At 28.0% G+C, this 22179-nt stretch overlaps 2 protein-coding genes across 6 annotated transcripts; both read left to right on the top strand.

Moving 5' to 3' along the window:
- Positions 1 to 299: 299 nt before the first annotated feature.
- LOC119604805 (protein artichoke) lies at positions 300 to 7323 on the top strand. The gene is made up of 7 exons (XM_037957660.1): positions 300 to 393; positions 451 to 872; positions 943 to 1424; positions 1483 to 2197; positions 3036 to 3182; positions 6551 to 6636; positions 6692 to 7323. Exons 2-7 carry the CDS (start codon positions 459 to 461, stop codon positions 7248 to 7250), a joined length of 2403 nt encoding a protein of 800 aa, XP_037813588.1. The 5' UTR covers positions 300 to 393; positions 451 to 458; the 3' UTR covers positions 7251 to 7323.
- On the top strand, positions 7261 to 21667 carry LOC119604807. Of its 5 annotated transcripts, none has more exons than XM_037957666.1 (4): positions 7261 to 7345; positions 13781 to 13998; positions 14066 to 14287; positions 21411 to 21667. In XM_037957666.1, exons 2-4 carry the CDS (start codon positions 13866 to 13868, stop codon positions 21494 to 21496), a joined length of 441 nt encoding a protein of 146 aa, XP_037813594.1. In that variant the 5' UTR covers positions 7261 to 7345; positions 13781 to 13865; the 3' UTR covers positions 21497 to 21667. The 5 variants fall into 5 exon arrangements, with proteins under 5 accessions (XP_037813594.1, XP_037813593.1, XP_037813595.1 ...); XM_037957665.1 differs by lacking the exon at positions 7261 to 7345 and adding an exon at positions 7403 to 7526; XM_037957667.1 differs by lacking the exon at positions 7261 to 7345 and adding an exon at positions 7406 to 7526 and having other exon boundaries at positions 13775 to 13998.
- The last annotated feature ends 512 nt before the right edge of the window (positions 21668 to 22179 follow it).

Below are 22179 nucleotides of genomic sequence, written 5' to 3'. Positions count from 1 at the left end.
CTTACTTTTCAATGACTACTACACACCTTCTGCATTACTTAGAAGGAGTCTAGTAATGACTTACAAATAGTATATTATATAAGTACATACTTTTTAGCCTTGACATATTGTTTTCGAACTTAGTTTTTAACACAAACGAAAAAAATATTTTTTGTGAATGTAGTGACATCAAATTCTAAAAAATAACTTATTTTTCTTTAGAAATAACCATTTACTTTAGCTGTGAACTTAAAATTACGCTCAAAATCGTTTTTTAAATAGATTATTTTCCAATAATTTTTTAAGCTCTCAACTTATTAATCACTTTTAGGTCATCAAAAGAAGTCAAAAATGACTCAGTTTACTGATTAATTATCCAACAATCTTCCAAATGCTAGCTGGGTGACTACAAACGTACATTTGCATAAAAATCCTTGTACTGTTGATAACAAAAGATTGCTTTCGTTTCAGATATCCGTATGATGATGTTATTGCAGCAAATAATAAAATTAATAATAGGTGTAGTAATAATAGGTGAATGGCATATCGCCTATTCTATTTTTATACCTGATGTAATGGAAAATTCAACAATTAGCGGAATATTAGACAGAGACTACACGGTTAAAACATTATCGACTTTAGTAACAAGAAGTGGTTATACGAATTTTTCAGTGACAACACAACCTCCAACACCCATTAAGAGAACTGCAAAATTTTTTAATAAGGGATCACTGAAGAAAAAACATAAAGAAACCGTCGATGTTTCATCAATACCTATTGAGGACGTTTCTAGAGAATGGATGTGTCCAAATATAACCGGCACTAGATCAATAGAATGTGCATGCGACTTGCCGCATACATTGCGATGCAATGGTGATGTACATGGCTTGACGGTGAGTGTTTGAAAATAATCCATATTTAATTACTTATCGATGATATACAAACACACTCTTTTCTTATAAGATATTGGCTGAAAATTTACGCACAACACCATATTCTGTTGCTTTGTTGGATATTTCATTAAAAAACGTTACGTTTCTCAGCGATGCCCGAATATTTGATAACGTTTCTTTAAGATGCCTAATTATTTCCTCTGGTGAAATAAAGCGAGTTCATAAATCTGCGTTTTTTGGTATAAAGGGGCCTCTTCTAGCTTTGGGCTTACCAGGAAATGCTCTAATCAGCGTACCATGGAGTTCTATAGCAATATTGGTGGAGTTGGAACGATTGGATTTATCAAATAATAAAATAAAAGCCTTAGGTACTTCGGATTTGTCTACCTTATCAAATCTTGAGTATTTAGATTTAAGCAATAATCAGTTGTCGAGTATTTCGCAAAGGACATTTGTTAATCTAAGAAAATTGGAAATTCTAAAACTGGGTGGCAATCGGTTAGGTGACTACGCTTTTAGTCTAAAAGCCCTTACTCAGTGTTTCAATTTAAGGTTTGGGTAAACACACATAAAATCACATATTTTTTGTTTAATTGTTCTTTATTTTTAGGGATCTTGACATCAGTGCCAATAACTTAAATGGACCATTGAGCACGGCTTTGCTACCTATTTTGAAGAACCTAGCTAGTTTGAATTTAAATCGCAATCTTATAAAAAGCATACAAAACAAGGCATTCGAAAACTTTTCTAAACTTCAAACACTTTTTTTGCGACACAATCAAATAGATGTGTTGCAAGATCATGCCTTTTACGGGTTGGGTTCATTGGAAACTTTAGATCTGAGCTATAATGGTATAGTGGCTATATCGAGCGCTTCATTACAACATCTAACTCGTTTAAAAACTCTGGATTTAACACACAATTTCCTTAGGGCTCTTACATCAGATCTCATAACTCCATTACCATCTCTAATTGATCTGCGTTTATCTGGAAATGATATTTCAATTGTGGCACGAAATGCTTTAGATGGCGCACTAGAACTGAGAAGTATATCCATGCAAGAAAATCCTCTCTCTTGTGACTGCACCATACGTGAATTCGCCGACTGGCTACAAACAGCAAATTTAATGTCACAAGATCTGCTAACTATAACATGTGCAACACCACCCAAATTAGAAGGAGCGCCTTTAATACAAGTACCAATAGAAATGCTCAATTGTGATATGGAAAATGCGGAAAAGGATAATGCAAATATCATTGAACAATTGGAAGCATTTGCAAAGAAAAATCATTCTACACATCCAGTTAAGGATCTGTCGGATGACGTAAGTATATTATTTACATATGATAAGTGAATGTACATTAGGCAAATTGGCATAGCATAGTCGATACAGATCTACGTTTCTACGTTACAATTTCTGTTCATATTATATTTATATGTACATATGTACACAGTTTTGTGGCGATACCGATATTTTTAAAGAAGAAATTTATAACCAATTATATAGGCTAGGTTATTGGAATAAATTATAATTGAAAAATTGGATGCTAATAACGAAAAATTTTTTCCGGGAATATTTACCATTGTATGGTGGCTATGGAAAATTTTGAATCGATGTGTGACAAAATCTATCGAATTATCTTTAAAATCCTGAACATGCCCGGACAAAGAATGGTATCACTTGTATAAGATATCTTTTATCCATCACTATTCAACCCAGCACACTTCTCATTCATCCGACACACTCACTCTAGGTATACGGTTGGGTAAGGTCCGCATACCTCTACATACTACCCCGGATGTCAAATCATTTCGAGGAGAGACGGAGGATACATTTGATCATCACCAATTTATAGTCCCGGCAGACTACTTTTCCGCGGGATTGCATTAACACTAAGATGAGGGTTTTTAATCAAGTTAACATGTCCCCATTGGGAACGTATAGGTCAATATTTGACCCCATATGAAGCCACTTTCAAAATCAGTTTGTAGTCAATGAACAACATAAATAAGTATATAGGAATTGAGGTAAAATCCGACGAGTATATTCTTATATATGTAGATACATATATGTATTTATCTAAGAAATGTTTTCCAGATTAAAAAATGCAAAAGTTTCCATTTCCATATGTATTTATATAAACTTTTTGCTTCTTTTTCAGATTGTCTTACAAGAACTTCACTTTTCTACTGATTATGGTCTAATTCTGTCTTGGAGGATAAATTTTAGTAAAAATGGTTATATATGTGATGCAATCTTTGTATACAAGGAGGAAAATATTAACGAAATTCTGATAGATAATTCCCCGGTAAGAATAATGTAAAATTCAAAATGCATGTACATTAGAGGTGTTAAAAATAATTATTTTGTTTGGATGGGTCTTTATTTGTTAATTAGTATCTAAAACTGGTGTTCAAATTTAGCCCAATCGGATAGCGGTAAAATTGGTTATAGTACTTTTTATTTCTGAAAACAAGTGGCTTTAACATTGTACGGTAAAATTTCGTACAAAGTACTTTTTTGATTTCTCAAAACTATTGGCTTTTGAATTATATATGTACATACATTTAGGGAAATTTCAAAAATTCGAACACGTTTTGTATCTTACCCTTTCCGATTTTGATGAAACTTGGTACAAACATTCTTATATAAATATATAAGTATTTATCCGATTTTAATCGTTTTAATCCCTAATTAAAGCCCATGTCTCGTATTTTGACAATATTTTATTTACAATAATTATTTTTATTGTCAAAAAATGTCTTTCAGTCAACGATATCTAAAAAAGGTATCTTTCATTTCCTTTAGTCCTTCACATAAGATTGCTTATAGTGTACTCAACAATATAAAAAAATCAGAATGGGACAGTGAGAGGATCTTAAGTAAATCAACTTTTAGTAAAATAATTCACTTATTTCCATACAAATTTAAAAAAATTTAATTTTTTGTTAATGAACAATGCTAAAATGTATGTTTTTAATATATGGCTTCGGAAACTGTAAGTAACATTGTTGTTTGTTCTTCGATATTAATGTAAAATGTTACTTTAAAAAACAGTAAGGGTTCTCATTTAAATGTTCAAAAACCCTCGTAAACTGTGCAACCTGTACAAGTTTCCATTTTCGCAATTGAATTGTATGGGAATTGATTTGCACAAAACTTATTACTTTGAACGACTGGCAAACAGTCTCTTTGTGCATTTAATAAAACCGTTCTGTATTAATCACTTTTTAACGTACGTTCTTTAATATTCACATTTTAATGTATTTTTTAAAATTTTTTATTTAAATAAAACATTTTTTATTTTTTAATTTCGTTTTACATTGTTTTAAAATGTTTACAAATATTTTAATTGAACAGAATTTGAAGAGGGGTTTCATAAAACAAGTGCAAGTGGGCACACATGGGAAACTTAAACGTTTAAATGAAACCCCTTATTATTAAAAAAAAATCAAGAAAATATAGGCTTGAATAAAACCAAGCGTTTTTAAAAATTTTCATACAAAAAGAAACGTTGGTATTGAAAATCAAAAATAAAATTTTTGAATAATTTTTTTTTTTTTAAATTTTATTTTCTCGAGGTTTTTTTAAATTTCTCTCATTTTCTCTCTTTAGTGTTGCCCTGATTTTAAAATATGTTATATTTTGTAAATAAAAAACATATGAAACAATACCAAAAAACATTTAAAATAAAAAAAAACTTTTACATTACATTGATAAATAAATGTTATTTTAGATAATATGCGCAAATTATATGTTTAAAATATTATATACGACCATTTCATTCTACATCCAAAAGTCTAATAATTTTATATTGAATTGAATTTGTTTGCTGGTTAATGAGAAAATAATAAAAAAATGTCAACGGCCTTATTTAATTAAAAATACTCCCAATAGCGATAAACGTTGACGCCACCGCCTTTGTCACTATTCAGTCGATTTTCAGCATGTGTTTCCGGACAAAAAGTTAGTTTGTTTTAGACACAAATGATCAAAGTAAGACATCCTAAAAAATTTATGTTTTTCAAATCAAAGTAAGACTCATCCAAAAAAAAAAATTATGTTTTTGGCCTCTAATGTACATACTACATATTGTCGCCTAAATCGCAAACGGTCCTAACTTACAAAAAATTCACCTTTGCCATTGATTCTGATATATTACATCAAAATGTTCATAAAGAACAATTTTGATTAACAAAAAACTATTATCAAGAACGATTACACATTAGAGTTAGTGTTCTATAAATCGACTTCAAAATAATCTAAGAATCGAATTTTTGAAAAAGTCGAAAAGTCGAAGATTACAATCTAAAATTTTAAGTTTTTTTTTTCAACAATTAAAATTAAGTTAAATTAAATAATTTTTTTTAAATCGGATTTTTCAATTATTTCTTTAAACAATTTTAATTAGAAATTACATTTTAAACATAAAAATATCCTTTTTACTTTATTCTTTAATGTTAAAATGTTTTTTTTTTTTAAATTTTATTGGCCGTATAGCACCAGACAGCTGAAACCGAGGTGCCACTTTCAAAATTTCTTAAATAAGATTAAGAAACAATGAAAAAATTTCTTCAAAATATTAAATTTTGAGATGTAAAAGTTTTATATTTGTCTACTAATAATGATAATCTACCGATTTTTGGGCCAAATTTCGAGCAATATTTCAATATTTGGCAATTAAAATCATATGATATTACAGATGAAGGAATTAAACATAGTACAATAATGGTATCAAAATGTCACATACAATCTTCACTTTTATTATTTTTACGCATATTTCTGCAAAAAAGGATAATAAAATAAAAAACATAAATTTTATTTCCTTTTTTTATGTTATATTTTTTACAATAAATCGCACCATTTCTGTATTAGTATAAATTACCAAACAGTAATTTACGAACGACACTCGGAATTTTCAAAAAATGGTATTTTTGTGAACTTTTTGTGTTAAATTTAACTTAGTTTAGCATTATTCTATCAATTCATCAAGATTCCATGATTTTTAAGTCCCTTTTTAACTTCCGCGGACGGCTTGAGTTGCCAAATATTTAAATTTTGCTCGAAATTTGGTCCAAAGATCGGTATATTATTGTTATCAGTAGATGGATTTAAAACTTTTTCAGTTCAAAATCTTCTTAAAAATTAATTTTATAGATAATTTAACATTTTGAAGAATTTTTTTTCATTGCTTCTTAATTTTATTTAAGAAACAATGAAAGTAGTACATCCGATTTAGATGCCTGGTGCTATACGGCCAATAAAGTGATGAAAAAATTAATTTTAACATTAAAAAACAAAGTAAAAAGGATATTTTTATATATAAAATTTAATTGTATGTATGTATGTATGTATGTACATATGTATGTATGTATGTATGTATTTATGTATGTATGGGAAGAATATATGTATAATAAAGCCCAGTTATAATGATATCGAAAGATCGAAATTAACCGCTAAACGTAAATATATTTTTGAAAGTATTTATGTATATAACATTTCCATAATTCAGTTTATTGAAGAAAAATAGGTAAATATAATACTAACTACTTCATTTTAAATAGTTTTTTGTTTTTACTGTAATATTTAAACGATTTTAGGACCGTTTGCATTTTAAGCGATAATATATGATTATTTTGCTAAATAACAATAATTTAAAAATATTTTATTTGACAGATACATTGTGAAAGCAAAATTATTAATGGACAAAATACCGTCAGTGTTATAGTTCCGGACAGTTCTTCTTTAAATATTGGAGAGAGGTAATAAATAAGATTTTTTTCTTACATATTTATTATATTATATTATACATTTTAGCTATCGGTTTTGCTTAGTTATGGTTCAAGAATATAACCCCCATTCTGATATAACTGTCGGCTGCTCTAATATTACTCTGCTGCAAATTAGCAACCCTGGCAGTCTCCCAAAAACTAGACAATTTAAACGGCGCCCTTATGCTGATTTTACAAAATTCGATAGATCCGTCGAATCAGAATACAAGAACAAAAATGCACTGGCTTTAGATTTTGCTAACAGCGGACATAAATTCATCACAAAGTCCAGTCACGATGAAGAGGACATAGATTACTACTCACAGAGAACTTATAATTTTTTGAACTCTTTTAATAAAAGTTTTTTGCCAGGTATTGGTTTAGGAATTTTAGTTACATCTCTGTTAGTTTTGATTTGGGGAGCATTACGTCTTCGGCATAAAACTAGCAATAACAATCATAATTCAAATAATAGCCATATAAGCAGAAGATCGAGTTCGCCAACTGCCACAACATGCTATGCTGCATCAGAACATATAGCACGAATAGCTGATTCAGAAAATAGGACGCGTTATTTAAAACTACAAGCTACTACAAGTCTATAATCAATACAAAGCAAATCTCCAGATATTGACTTGAAGATTATTGTCATATTACGATAAATTTTCAAACATTTGAAAATATCCATGTTGTTCTAAAGGTACGTTCACACCTATTAAATATTTGACATAAAGACGTAACCACTATGTTATTTAAAATTGCAAGCTACTACTACAAATCTATAAACAATACAACGTAAATCTTCAGATATTGACTTGAAGATTATTGTCATATTACGATAACTTTTTCAAACATTTGAAAATATCCATGTTGTTCTAAAGGTACGTTCACACCTATTAATTATTTTACAAAAAAGACGTAACCACTATGTTTTGTAAATGAAGTCTTGATCTGATGATTGATGATTTTTTAATCAAAACTTCATTTACAAAACATAGTGGTTACGTCTTTTTTTTTAATTTAGAATCTAAACTGATAACTTCAAATATATATATGTTTTTGTAAATAAATATATCTTTATATAGTGGAAATCAAAATGTCGATTTTTAGGGGTCACATCATTTTTATCAAATATTTCATAAATGTGAACGCAGTTTAAGACATCACCAGTTAGCTGCTGCACAGTAGTATAGAAATAAAAAAGAGGGAAATAATTCTGTAAATGCTAAACGGTTAGTCCGAATTGAAATTTCACACACGCAAACAGAAAGTATTTACAAGTCTCAAAAAGATTTTCTAAGAAGAAGTATAGGAAGTTTATACTTTTTGAAGAGCTAAATTAACAACAAATGTTGTATGGATATTATGTATAAAAATTAAAAAACGATGTGGGAAATTTTGCTCTAAAGTTGAATTTTTGAACCATTTAGAAGTTACAGAATTTTTTACATCTTTATTATTTATATACTTCTGTATGGTGTTGCAATAAAAATTACCAGCAAAACACTTATCTTTTTTGAAAACGATGGGCTAAAAATTAAAAAATACTTAAAAAATATGTTATATTTATAACTTTTAATATTTCTTGCCTCTTAAAATCCCTTCCATTTTTTTATTAATCCGTTATGAATATTATATGAATATATACGGTTATATTTTCAATAATTTACGGGTCACTACTCGACATGATCCTAAAATTTATAAAATATGCTCTAAAAATAAAAGGTTTCAATGACTTTTTTACATTGAAAATCTCAAAAAGAAAATTATGTTATAGGATGATATTGATTATATCATTACATTTTCTTTCTTTTTTTGCAGATTAAAATAATTAAAACTTGCTTTGTTAATTTGTTAAAAAAAAACACCTGATGACATTCGAAAATTCGGAGTTATGTTAGTATGTTGTATGTATGTTTAATTGAATTATTAAACCACTGAAATATGTATGCTGTAATTTTGAATATATGTACATATGTAGACATCTGATAAGAATATAATGTTTCATTCGAAAATTTGAAATTTTAAAATTGTGTACACCTTGTGGTTTATATAAATATATTATAATAGTTAAAAGCTTAAAAGCCATTTTTAAAATAAACCTTTTCGAGAATCGCCCTTAATATGTATGTCATAGTCAAAAATCGACAATCGTCGTAGTGGAATTTAAATTTTATTGGTATTATGTATCAAATTTGATATGGGTAGTTTTTTTTTGTAGTAGATCATTTTCATAACTTTTATATACATAATTTACTTTTTTGAAAATGTTAAGTATTTCTTAGGTTTTTATGATTCAGAGAGTATTTTAAAACCATAAAAAATGTTCGATCTTTGAGCTTATCGCGGGAAAAATAATTAAAATTTTTGTTAGTGTATTTCTGATCCGCAAAACGACTTTTATTTTATTATGAAGGGCATATAAATTTCAAAAAATTCTGAAACCAAATGCCAAACTATTTCTTTTAAATATTTTTCTGTATGAGCTAAAAATTACGACAATTTTGATACCTATTTCGATAAAAAGCGAAATAATAATAAATGATGATTCCCATGATTCCCGAACGGCGATGGCCGTTCGTGAGCTAGACCAAATTAAAAAAGGTATTTTTAAAGAATTTTTTTTTTTTAATTTTTAGATTTGTTTTGAAAGAATTGGGTTCTGAAGCTGCTTCCAATGATGTATAAATCATAAAAACCATCTGCTGATAATTGTCATAATTGTTAGGTTTTTCATTAATATAGATAAAATAATAAAATTTTGCACACCACTAGACGTGACTTCAAAAAACCTTTGAAATTATACCACATATTGTATATTTTGATTAAGAAAAAACTGTCCAGCTCACGAACGGACAACACTAAACCCAAAATATTTTGCGTAACACCATATTACAAAACAGGTGGCCATGTATTACAAATGAAAAATACAAGGTTCCGAATGGGATGAATCCTTTTGCAAATGTAGTATTCTCTGAATAGAACAGAATGACAATATTGTTTCCCAAGTACTACTGTTTCTATATCTATACTATATATGATTTTACGTTTACATAACCAATAAATAATACGAATAATTGGCACATTTGGTCAATAAAAAACAATTTTCAAACTACTAAAGAATATACTAAAATCAAATAATAATGTTTAAAATACAAAAAAAACATAAAACTCGAAAAAATTCCTTAAATATGTTATTAAAATCAAATTATGCAAAAATATAATAGCTAAAATATGCTGATGATTATGAAACGTTTTTATCGCTTCTTGACTGCAATGTTTGCCTTTGTCCATTTTTAATTTTTTTTATTTATTTCATTTCATTTATTCAAACACAATTTGAAAATTGTCTCCAAATACTTGCATTTAGCTATTTTTCTTATTTTTGAATAGTGAGGCGTAAATTATTGAAAATAAATATCACGGTATTATATTCATAACAGATTAATAAATAAAATGCAGTTAGTTTTTCACTTAAAATTTTTTTAGGAGAGATTAATCTTTAAAGATAAATGTACACATTATTACCGATGCCATCACAGGAAACATTCATCCTAATTTAAATTGAACAAAAATAACCCCATATTCATAAACAAATTTTATTTTATAAAATTTGGTTTGTAAACCGTAATATACAGTAGGGTGTCCCATGGACCATTTTTTTGGAAGAATACCTCTCAAGCGATGCGTTTTCATGTACTAAATACGAGAAAAATAAAAAACAATTTTTTTGAAAAGGTCTTCAGTTCCCTACCTACAAGTTTATTTTTTTAATTTTGTTATTCCTCTCAAAACTTTATTTGTTTTATTATGATTCCTAAAATATTTTTGAGTAACATCATATACATATTTTAAGGAGGATAAATTAGGATCTATTTTCTGTAAGTCGGTCCACTGTACATATCTTTTATTGCATTATTTTCATATTTCCAAATAGTCAAGTTGCCTGAATGCAGTTTACAAATAAATGAACAGAGATCTTTCGATCAACAAAAATTGTGATAGTACATAATAGTACCAATATATAATATATATAGTAAATACTCAAATATTTTAATTTATATTTATAATACATATGTATGTATGTATGTATGTATACAACATTGATCAACAGATATCAGATTAAATATTTTTATTGTCGCATGCAAAATATTTTCTATCTTCTAATACATATAAATAATTTTCATAAAAGACCACATATATTGTATATAAATACGCTTAATATAGAATTATGGTCCCAATACTTACTACAAAGTTAGAAATAAGTGAAATAATATACATATACCATTAAGTAATATATGCTAACATATAGAGCCACTATAATCAAAAAGTGCTAATTCAAAAAAGTATAATATTCTGGGAAGCAAAAAACTTTAATTTACATAATGTTAAACAAATTAATAACATACTCTCCTTAATACTTATATACATACATATGTGTATTTATAATAATCTTACTAATTTATACTTATATATACAACTTAATATATGTACATATGTAGTTTTTTCTGGGATTTATATTGAGTTAGCACATTGTGTTTATAGGAAAGTAAGAAAATTAAAACATATTGGTAAAATAATTATGTATTACTACATTAGATATCTAATTCTATTTATTTAAGCAGATTCATGTTCAGTTGTCATATTTATTAATAGCGAAGAAATATATTTAATAAAATTAATCTTTAAATAAAAAGCCGTTAAAAATTTTACTACTCAAATAAGTTTTTATATTTTTGCGGTAAGACAACGATTAACCGTAAATAAAATATAAGGGAAATTCTCTTTTTATTTTAGATTTAAAGAAATCAATGTTAGGCATAAATATATCCTTATTTTAATATCTTAAAAATTATATGCTGATAAATTTTTATTCACAAGGCTTGAAAGAATAGATGCATAGAATTGTTTGGTCAAGAGTGATTTCATGTTGTAGTATAATAAACACTTAAAGTCCAAATTTCAAAAAAAAACAAAAAAACTGATTGAAAACGACTAGTTTTTTTTTAATTTTTGGATATTATCACCCCTATTTTGCATGTCGATTACTTTGACGTATTCAGTTACGCAACAATCGAAAAAAGGTATTCCAACAAAAAACTGAATCGTAAGAAAAAGAAGTAGTAATTCCATTTCGTGTGTATTCTGCATTACCATCGTAGCTTCGTTTTTGTAACTTGTTGTTTATGTGGCGGAAAGTCGATTCGAAATGCTGAGTACCAAAGCTGCCTTACGGAGAAAATTTCGATTCGAATTGAAATGCAGAACAGGTGTGTATAAGTGCAGCCAATGTATGCTGTATAAACTTGTTGAAGGACTATAGTCCATAACTAATTGTTATGAAAATTTTGATTAGAATTGCGTGGTTGCAGAGTTTTGAAACCAAATTTGTACAATTTTATAAAATTTTCAGTTTTTTTAATAGAATATTTGCGGCTCTTCGATTAAATAAGAAAAAAATAGACATTGTAATAACGCATTGTATGAGGCATATTTCGAAAATGTGCTTTTGAAGAAATCACTGTGGGAGAAGCTTAAACAATGAAACAGACTAACAGCGTAACCTCAATATAACAAAAATATCGTATGATCGAAATACTTTTAAATTTTACATGTTGAAATCATTAAGCCGTGATAAAATATTGGCATACTAAGATTTTAGAGCAATATAAAAAAATTCGAATTTTAAATTTTTTATTACAGTAAAAAACCATGAAGCATTAAATATGAACTGGTAGCTGACAATGATGCTTATACCAAAATCGATAAGCCATTGGAAAAAAGTACGATTTTACATTAAATCCAATAAAAAAGATCGCCCGTATGTATGAAATTTATTTAGTAAGTGCCGATTCACACAGGAAAACTTTTTTTGAGAAACTTTTGATTTTAATTGTGGGAGAGAGAGACGGTTGATATTTCGTTCTCTTTTTCTCACACACAAAAATCATAAGTTTCTCAAAAAAAGTTTTTCTGTGTGAATGAAAAGTTTCCCTGTGTGAACCGGCACTAAGTTCATATAGATTTTAATATTACCAACTTTTATATTATATAGATCATATAGATTTTAATATTACCAACTTTTATATTACTTATTTTAATTCGGAAATGGTTAATTACCTCACCATAAAAGAAATTGCATCAAAAAACGCATTGATTTTAAACACTCATAAAATTTTATTTGAAGTAGTTATAGTATGTACATATATACATGTATACAAATTTATAAATATTTAAATTGCACCAAAAGTCGACTTTTCGAATTTTCTACGGTTTTGCAATTAAGCGGGATAGTTTGCCTTTCCTTAAAAATTTGTTTCTAATTTATAAGTCAATTAACATGGTAACGCACTTAACCGAACTCATTTAAAAGGGAATTTTACATATTTAGATATGTTTATTGCATTTATTCTGAACGAAAAAAGCGGGTAATTAATAATGTTAAGCGAAAACTACTGAAGTATGTACTTATATGGAAGCAAATATGAATGTAAACAATTAGGACACACCTAATGTGGCGTATAACGTGACGCCTTATTTGAATTCGTGATATTTCTTCGGCATTCTGCCATATTTTTACTTAACTCAGTTTTCTATACTCGGACAATTTGTTAATTGGTAACAACAAGAAATGTTTTACATTCATAGCTTTGTTGTGGTCAAAAAGGAATTTACACACTTTATATGTGTGTGTGGCTAGTTACTATTCACCCCTACAAAAATCAACGTATTCGGATATTCTCCACATTAGGAATATATGAAAACAGAAAGGTAATATTTCTGTACTAGTATTGTATATATTGTTATAAGTTTTTGTATGTATTTCCTTCAAGTAGGGTCAGTCATTCTAATTCGCTCACTGAGGAACATAGTCGTTTGCTTGCCATTTGTCCTGCTTTTGCGAGAAATTTTAAATAAAAATAACGCTTTGATAATGTTTAGACTCTAGAGCGTTTTGTTCCATCTGTACATATACACTGAAGTATTTTTGTAAATGTTATTTTATCGATTTTTGTTTTTTACAAAACAAATAAAGAAAATTTACATACTTGTATGTAAGTCAGCAGACACCAACATCGTATAAGATATTTTAATTTAAAAATAAAAATAAATAATCGAATTTGAAAAGTTACAGATCACATATGCAGGTATGAATGTGGGACTGCTACAACGATTGAATACAATATATTTCCAAATAATATTTAAATTGACTTAAATAAATGAGCATGCTGGGATTTGTTTACTTGGTCTTAATATTAGGTTGGATATTGATTGTTCTATTTTTGAAGTGTAAGAAATCGATTACACCTCATATTGGCTTAACAGATAATTACACAGATGCTATTGGATCGGGTATGTATGTACGTGCGTTTCTGAAAATGAAAAAAATAAATATTTTTTTTTAATTATGCTTCACAAGACCAACGTCGACCCTCTGTCCATGTAATACAACTGCAACGCGATGATTTAGATAATGAGGATCAGTCAATCGATGCTTATCAGCAACGAAGCAGTAGTTTAAGGCGCCAATCTCAGCGCATACCTTTATCAGCTATAGGTGAACGTAATATTGAAACCACATATCCTACAGAAGCTGTTGTTAATCCAGCCTATATTCATGATGAAGAATACATTATCAATGGTATGTATCATGTACACAATTAAAATCCGCTTTTGATGGGAAATATGTATGAGCGATTACAAATTTTTATCTATTTTCTCGTTTGGAGCGTTTTTTAAAGATTTACAGACGATTTAAGATTTTCCATATAAAAATTCGATTTTGGTTGAAAATTGGAAATTTGTAAATTACCGAATTTGTTTCATAATATTTTTAATTTGAAATGAGTTAATACTCAGTACTGTAATCTGAAGCGGGATTTAAAAATGATATGAAACCATTATATAGAATAGGTCTTAGCTTTTAGAAGGAAACTTTATTATATAAACAACATTCAAAATGTATAAATAAGTCCAAGTCTTCAAGGCATCCTCGAAGATGTGTACAAGACAATCTAAGTCGGACACTATCCTGCACATTTTCGTTGACGATCATATAAGTAGCAATGAGGTTTAAATCGTCAAAACAAAATATTCCATATTGTCGTTGATGATAGGATAGATGACAATATCGCCAATCTTTCTTTTGTTAGAAATAAACATACATTAATTATATTATTTAAATTACTATAGACATACATATAATAATTATATTAAAATAAATCTTAATTTGATTTCAATATTTATATCCCACTTTTCTTTTCTGGAATTCCTTATTCCGTCATCTATTAAATTCAAAACACTATAGCCGTGTTTTGAAGAACAAGACTTTGTTATTAAAGTATTATTAGAGTACAGTCTAGGATTATGCAAGACAAATTTAAAAATTTCCTGAAGACATCGTCGAAGCAAATGTTGTCAATAATAATCTACCAACTGGGCACGTACAAATTCATTTTTAGGTAATATTGTAGTATTTCAGTTAAACTGAAATATTAATATGAAAACTTCTTGAACATGTCTTGAATAAAGAATTTTAAAGAATAGGATGAGCGACAATTGCATGTATTTTGTAGTCTTTTCAGAAAAAAATTAACGACAATGTCTTAAACTTGTTGTCATTGAATCCATTTTTCAAGACGAAATAATTGACAGTAAGTTGCCGCGTTTCAAGCTACAGTGGGTGTCATTAATATTCGGGGTTTTTATTACGATATATTGATAATGAAATTGAAGCAGAAATTTTCAGAAAAAATGTATATAAAAAAATTATTCTTGAGTTAAAAAATAATTTTTTTAATTTTTAAAAAATTAAAAATTTTATTTTTTGAAAGAATGAAGAAATAGCTATCTGAACTCCTTTGGACAATTTTTGCTAGGACCAATAGGTGAAAAGTTACACTCATTTGAATAAAACCCTATATGACCAAAATGTCCAACTTTGACCCCCTCTAAGTCCGGCAGTGTCTGACCTACTATCCAATAGTACTAACCTTAGTACAAATTTCGTCAAAATCGATTTTTTTAGTTGAGTCACTTGACATGAAATTCCCCATATATTTTTTGTAATTAAATGAAAATGAAAAAAGTTCAAAATACATTATTCTTGAGATAAAAATTAATTATAAAAACAAATAAAACAGCAAAAAATTATAATTTATCAAAAATTAAAGCTTTATTAGTATTTGTTTTTTATCAAACTTTGCAAAATTTTTTAAAATATGATTTTAAAAATAAAACTATTTTTTTATTACAACATTTTTCTGTTGATTGCTTTAAATTATTCCCCAAAATAGTTTAATACAAATTAAAAAGCTAGATTTCCGACTCGTGTTCTTCTGACACTTCAAATATATTAAATACGCTCTTATCAAAGAATATAACGTCGTTCCACCAAATTAAATTTTTTTTAAGACGCTCATTCACAAATTTTAGTCGGAACGTTCCATCCTTATTATTTATTACCGGCTTCTTACTAGACATTCGGCTATTATATCCTTGACTTTAAATCTTTTGATGAATTGTTGTTTCTTAAACAGTCTTTATTAATTACTCTTTCACTTCAGAAACAATTTTAGGAGCACTTAGCGCGGATTTGTCTTGCTTTTCCTAAGTTTTAGACGCTCTTCTATATCTATCAACTTTTTCAGCTATCTCTTTTTTCTTTAATTGAATGCGGCCTTTGTACAATATCACCGACAGTATTTGGCTTCATATTTAATATTTCACCAATATTTTTATAGGTTTTTTCATTTTCAAAATGCAAAAATACAATTTAATTTTTCTAAAGATTGATAAGACCGCTTTTTTATTTTAAAAGACAGTTTCTACAATGATTCCACGTGATACACGAGCTTATTTGAACGTCATAATATAAATTCTTCCATTATTCACACAATTTTTGAACGGTTGCAGCGATTAATTTTTTCGTAAGAAAAAAAACGAATATTAATGAAGCATAAATTTATGTAATGTTCCATGTTTTTCAATTTTTTTTTATTATATTTAATCGATGTATATAAAAAATTTATTATGTATAAAAAGCTCTTAATATGTACAACAATAAGTACAAAGTATTTTTTTAAATACATACCTTAATTTTTATTTAAAAATTAAGAACAGAAAAAACAGAAACATAAAAACCGAATATTATTGACAGTCATTGTATTTATATTGACGACTGGGATGCCAACCCCGGGATTTTTTGGGATGAGAATATCCCAAATACCGTGAGTTTTTTGTAAAACAGTTTTTTAATCTTCTTTAAGCCATAATTTTATCAAATTAACTTATACAAAACTGAACTGCTGAAATTTTGTAAATATTTAATATTTGTAGTTTATAATATTGTTTTTAATATTAAAAAACTGTATCCTTAAAGTATACTCATTCCACTTTAAAAATAAATGGTTCATTTATGATCTAAATTGATGAGAATTTATGAAATTCTATTTTTTTATTTTAAAACTAGAATTAATTAGATTGATATAATTTTTCATTCATATGTATGTTAAATATCAAACATGAAGATTTTTAACATAAGAAAGAGTAATTTAAATTATTAACGTTACTGAAAACTTTTATACACCGATTTTGCTCATGATATAAAACCTATTTGGATTTCTTTATTTGGCGGTCTAAGTCCAGAAAAAATATTGAAAAAAAATCTAGGACTTAAAATTTTTGAGTTATTCATAAAGAAAATGCTAAAAATTAGGAGGAAAAAATTGAATATTTTGAAAAATTTACTGGTCTTCCTCACAACACTCATACAGTTGATTCCTGTTACAAAAACATTAAAAATTACGTTGCAATAATCTTAAATCTTGGTGAATAGATGCCATTTTTATCACTCACGCTTCCAAAAGTTTTTCGGAAAAAGAATAAATGAAAACGTAAGAAATGAACTATGAGGAATAAATTCAGATCCGTGTATTTGTAATTCAGGAATAAAATGTCAGATATACACTATCGGACAAAATAAAGTGCAAAAGTGATCAGCGAAAAATGTGTTAAATAATTACTGAATATGGATTTTTTTTAAATTCATTTAGTTTATATACAACGCTACAAAAGTTACAATAAAACCTAAAATTTTTCTGAATAACATCCAAAATTAAAGTAAATTCACCTTTTTGTCGGACAAAATAAAGTGTAAATTTTATATATCATTACCATTATTACCATTATTACCGATAGCCCTCCACCATAATGTTTAAAACCTGGGGTATTGTTTTTAAAATATTGTATATTGAAGGGCTTTAGTATGGAACCAAAATATATAAAAAAATTTGATATACAAGAAATTTAAATAATGATATATAAAATCTACACTTTTGCACTTTATTTTGTTCGATAATAGTGTATTACCGAAAATTATTTTTTTTTAATTTAAAAAAAAATCGGGCAAAAAGAACAAACTCTGGTAAAAAGTGGGCTAAGGAAGTCCTAAATTTTATTTTATTTCTGAGTTGATTGTTTGTTTCCCAAAACAGGTGCAAGCACCCAAAAATCATTAGTCATTTTCAAATATTTTTCCAGCACTAGTGAAAGAAGATGGTAAATGAAAACCACTTTATCTCAAAATTTCGACGTATAGGAAAAAAAGAAAAATTGTTAACCATTGGACATAGCCCTTTCCAAAAATATATGTTTCATTCTATGAGCAAACAAGAAGTATTAATTTGTAAATTATGTATGCTTACTTCTAACAACAATTTCATCAACGACAATATGTGAATTTAAAGGCACTTTCTTGTCTTGTTCTTCTATGGAATCCCAGCAAAAACTTAACTTCCTTTTTTACTGCAATAAGTTTTTTGTTAGTAATAACAATAAGTTGTTTTGTAAATAGGGTTATTTATAGAACTATTTATAAAAAAATGTAAAAATAAGAAGTCGACACGGTCAGGGGTTGAACTCACAACATTCCGTCTGCCAGTTTGCCACTTTACTCTCTACTCCACCGCTTAGTTGTTTTTTTTTTTTGTTCCTCAAACAATGGTTTTGACACACAAATACTAAGGTTATTCACAGTTGCCTGGTTATCGTGTTATACAGTTAAACTCGATTAAAACGAACTGCGCGGGACCAGTACAAATTTGTTCGTTATAAGGAAAGTTCGTAATAAGTCTTATGAAGCTTTTGTAGATCAAAGTGTCATTTTACGCAATTGAAAAAATATGAATTGTAAATTTAATTCATATTCTTTGAAAAAAAAAAAAATAACACAATTGATTTTATGTGTTTGTTTATATATTTCACAACAATTTAAGTTTTTTTTTTTTTTTCAAACAAAGCTAAGGAAAATTGTACTTGAGGGACTGAAAAAGTAGTTCGTTATGCCCGAGGATTCGTATTAACCGAGTTCGTTATAAGAGATGTTTTTTGTATGAAAATAGTTACCAAAATGTCGGGACTTGAAAAATATGTAGTTTGTAACAACCGAAAATTCGTTATAAACAAGTTTGACTATATAAGTAAAAAATAAACCAGTTAACCCTTGGCATAGAAATTATTTGTTTTCAGGTTATTTTCAGTGTTGGTAAACATTTTTTAAATAAAAATATGTACACAAAAAATTAAATTCAAAAATTCAAAAGCTTTCAAATTTTGAAAGCTGTTAAAACTGAAATTTGACAGTGGCAGTACCCCTGATGACAATACAATACACAAAATTTGAATTAATGTTCCAAATTTGTTTTATGTTTTTAAAATAATCTCTGGGCCATAAAAACTAAAAAAACATTTTTCTAAATTTTGAACTTATGTTCGAAAATTCTTAAAGCTGTTAAATACAGTTCCCCTTCACCGAAATTGCTGAAACTTGATAGTTATAAATATACCTGGTTACAATACGACATTATGTTCGAATATTCGAAATTACATAAGTTCGATTATTCGAAGTAATGTTCGAAAATTGTTTATACTTTAAAAATAATCTCTGCGTCATAAAAACAAATAAATTCATTTCGAAAAAAAATATCGGAAAAAACATCTGAATGTTAAAAATAATTCATATAAACGGATGTTCACAGTACACAGAGTTTATTTTTATATCCACCATCAAAAAAGATGGGAGTATATTGATTTTGTTATTCCGTTTGTAACACATCGAAATATTGGCATAAATAAGTTTTATATGAGCAAAATTCTCTCTTCCAAATTTTATGAGGATCGGTCCATAATTGACCCTACCCCTCATATAAGGCCCCCTCAGAAAATTACTTTAACGCTCATTACTTACATTTCTTAGAAGTCAAAACCTTTCCACCAAATATTATGTGGATCGGTCCATAATTGACCTTTACCACCATAAAAAGTTCCCTTCAGAAAATTACTTTAACGCCCATTACTGGTTTAAAAATACGAGTATAGCGATGAAATACGACTCAAGAAGTTCCTTGCGACCCAAAGTCTCTTAACCAAACTTTAAGTCGGTCCATAATTGACCCTACCCGTATATATGGTCCCCTTCAGAAAATTACATTAACGATCATTGCTGGCTTACAAATACGTTATTAAATTTGATATAAGAAACTTTTAAAGGAACGAAAATCTTCCTACCGAATTTCCGCCCATATTAGCCTCCATTCAAAAAATTACTTTAACGGCTAATTACTATCATAAAAATGCGAATAAAGCGATGATATTCGATGTAAACATGTTTTATATGAACCAAAAGCGGTGTAAAAAAATTTATGAAAAACGGTCAATAATTCAGCCTACTCCTCATATAAAGTCCTCTTCAGTTAATTTGATGAGTAGGATTTAGAAAATTATGAGTACAGCGATGATAATTGACTGTACTCATAACAAAATCATTCCGAATTTAATGAGGATTTTTTCCTCCCTTATTGACGAAATAAAACTTTTATTCCAAAAAGTTACAATATAGTAGTGGAAACCCATCATCAAGCGACATGGCCCCACATCAATTGGTTCTATGAAACAGATTTTGTGATTGTATTAGTAAAACAACCCACATGTTCATTAGGGTGTTCTGTGGACCACTTCTTTCTAGGAATAGCTCTCAAAGTATGTATTAATGTACTAAATACGAGAAAAATATAAAATATTTTTGTTGAAAGTGGCCTCAGTTCCCTACAAGCGATTGTTTGCAATCTTATCAAAATGGGTCTCAAAAATTGCCTAATTTTGAACTGATTATGGGAAAAATAATTTGAAAATTTTGTTATAGTATTTTTGGTCCACAAAATGATTTTTAGTGGGTTGGATAGGCATATTATTTTCAATTTTTATCGAAATGGGTGTTAAAATTGTCGTCATTTTTAGCTCTAGTGATTTTTTTTACAAACACGATAAATGAAAATTGACACAAAGCTTCTCCTTACCATTATTTATAAAATATTAAAAGTCACCATAAATGTCTAAATATGTGCGCTAAGCGAGATATTGTCAAAACGTATTTTAGTGCATTACAAGGTGCATATAAATTAAATAATGCCAACAATTTTTTTAAATATTTTTCTGTACCATTTTCACACCTATTTATATAAAAAGCGAAAATAATACGCCACTCTAAACCACAATTTTAGCATTGGTAGGGAACTGAGCGCCTTTTTAAAAACATATTTTTTAATTTTTATCGTATTTAGTACATTAAAACGCATCGTTTGAGAGGTATTCCTTTAAAAAAGTGGTCCACGGGACACCCTAATGTATAAGTATGTGTCACATCCTGAACAAAAGCCTTGTAAACAAACACGATTTTATATAAATAATGTGATTTTTTTTTATTTTAGCTCCTCCTCCATCTTACGATGAAGTCATGAGGCAGCCGGAGATTTATCCAAAGGTCACTAATAAAATCTCCAGTGTAAATATTTGATCTCAAATGGCAGTCAAGAATATTTTCATTTAAATTTTTGTAATTTCTGGAAATTACATCTGTGATCTATCATAGCCCAAATACGGTACATGATTTGAAAAGATGGATTACCACGCAGCTGAAACTGGACGGCGAAATTCAGTGTTATCCTACTTTAAATAACATAAACGCATATTTTATAAGTATATGAATATATGTATATATAGTATATTTGTACGTAAGTAGTTTGTACTTAAAGTACAATTGTGTTGGAAATCAAAATATCAGTATAATTTGTAAAATAATCATTTGTTTAAAATATGTGTCGAAATTTTCATAAAATTACATATTATGGAATAATTTGTTTTTTGCAATTTCATACAAGAAAAAACTGTGACTACCTTTATTATTTGTGTTATGCATTACTTTGTGTAACTGGGCAGTTATACATTGTCTGCATCAGCCTCGTGCTGTGGTAATGTTTTGACTGGTGGAGACGAAGTGAGGTTATGTTTTGACTGGTGGAGACCCATAAAATACACGAACTGTTTATATCCTGGTGGAGACCATTAAAACTCAACAGTTTATACCCTGGTGGAGACCATTAAAACTCTTCAACTTTACTGGTGGAGTACCATCGAAAACTCAAGATTCACTTAAGTTAAATGGTAATCGAATGGTAAAAACTAAGTTTTGGTTTTGGC

Source organism: Lucilia sericata, unplaced genomic scaffold (assembly GCF_015586225.1).
Source record: "Lucilia sericata isolate MDLA Ls3-8-SP2 unplaced genomic scaffold, ASM1558622v1 Contig000433F_arrow, whole genome shotgun sequence".
NCBI lineage: Eukaryota > Metazoa > Arthropoda > Insecta > Diptera > Calliphoridae > Lucilia > Lucilia sericata.
Note: the sequence above shows the minus strand (reverse complement) of the source record. Positions and strands in the feature narration are given on the sequence as shown.

Excerpts from the sequence above, each read along its gene's own strand:
- LOC119604807 (XM_037957666.1), top strand. The coding sequence starts at position 13,866 with ATGAGCATGCTGGGATTTGTTTACTTGGTCTTAATATTAGGTTGGATA. Across the intron at positions 13,999-14,065 it reads CACAGATGCTATTGGATCGG|ACCAACGTCGACCCTCTGTC; the intron begins GTATGTATGTAC and ends ATGCTTCACAAG. Across the intron at positions 14,288-21,410 it reads TGAAGAATACATTATCAATG|CTCCTCCTCCATCTTACGAT; the intron begins GTATGTATCATG and ends TTTTTATTTTAG.
- LOC119604805 (XM_037957660.1), top strand. The coding sequence starts at position 459 with ATGATGATGTTATTGCAGCAAATAATAAAATTAATAATAGGTGTAGTA. Across the intron at positions 1,425-1,482 it reads ACTCAGTGTTTCAATTTAAG|GGATCTTGACATCAGTGCCA; the intron begins GTTTGGGTAAAC and ends CTTTATTTTTAG. Across the intron at positions 2,198-3,035 it reads TTAAGGATCTGTCGGATGAC|ATTGTCTTACAAGAACTTCA; the intron begins GTAAGTATATTA and ends CTTCTTTTTCAG.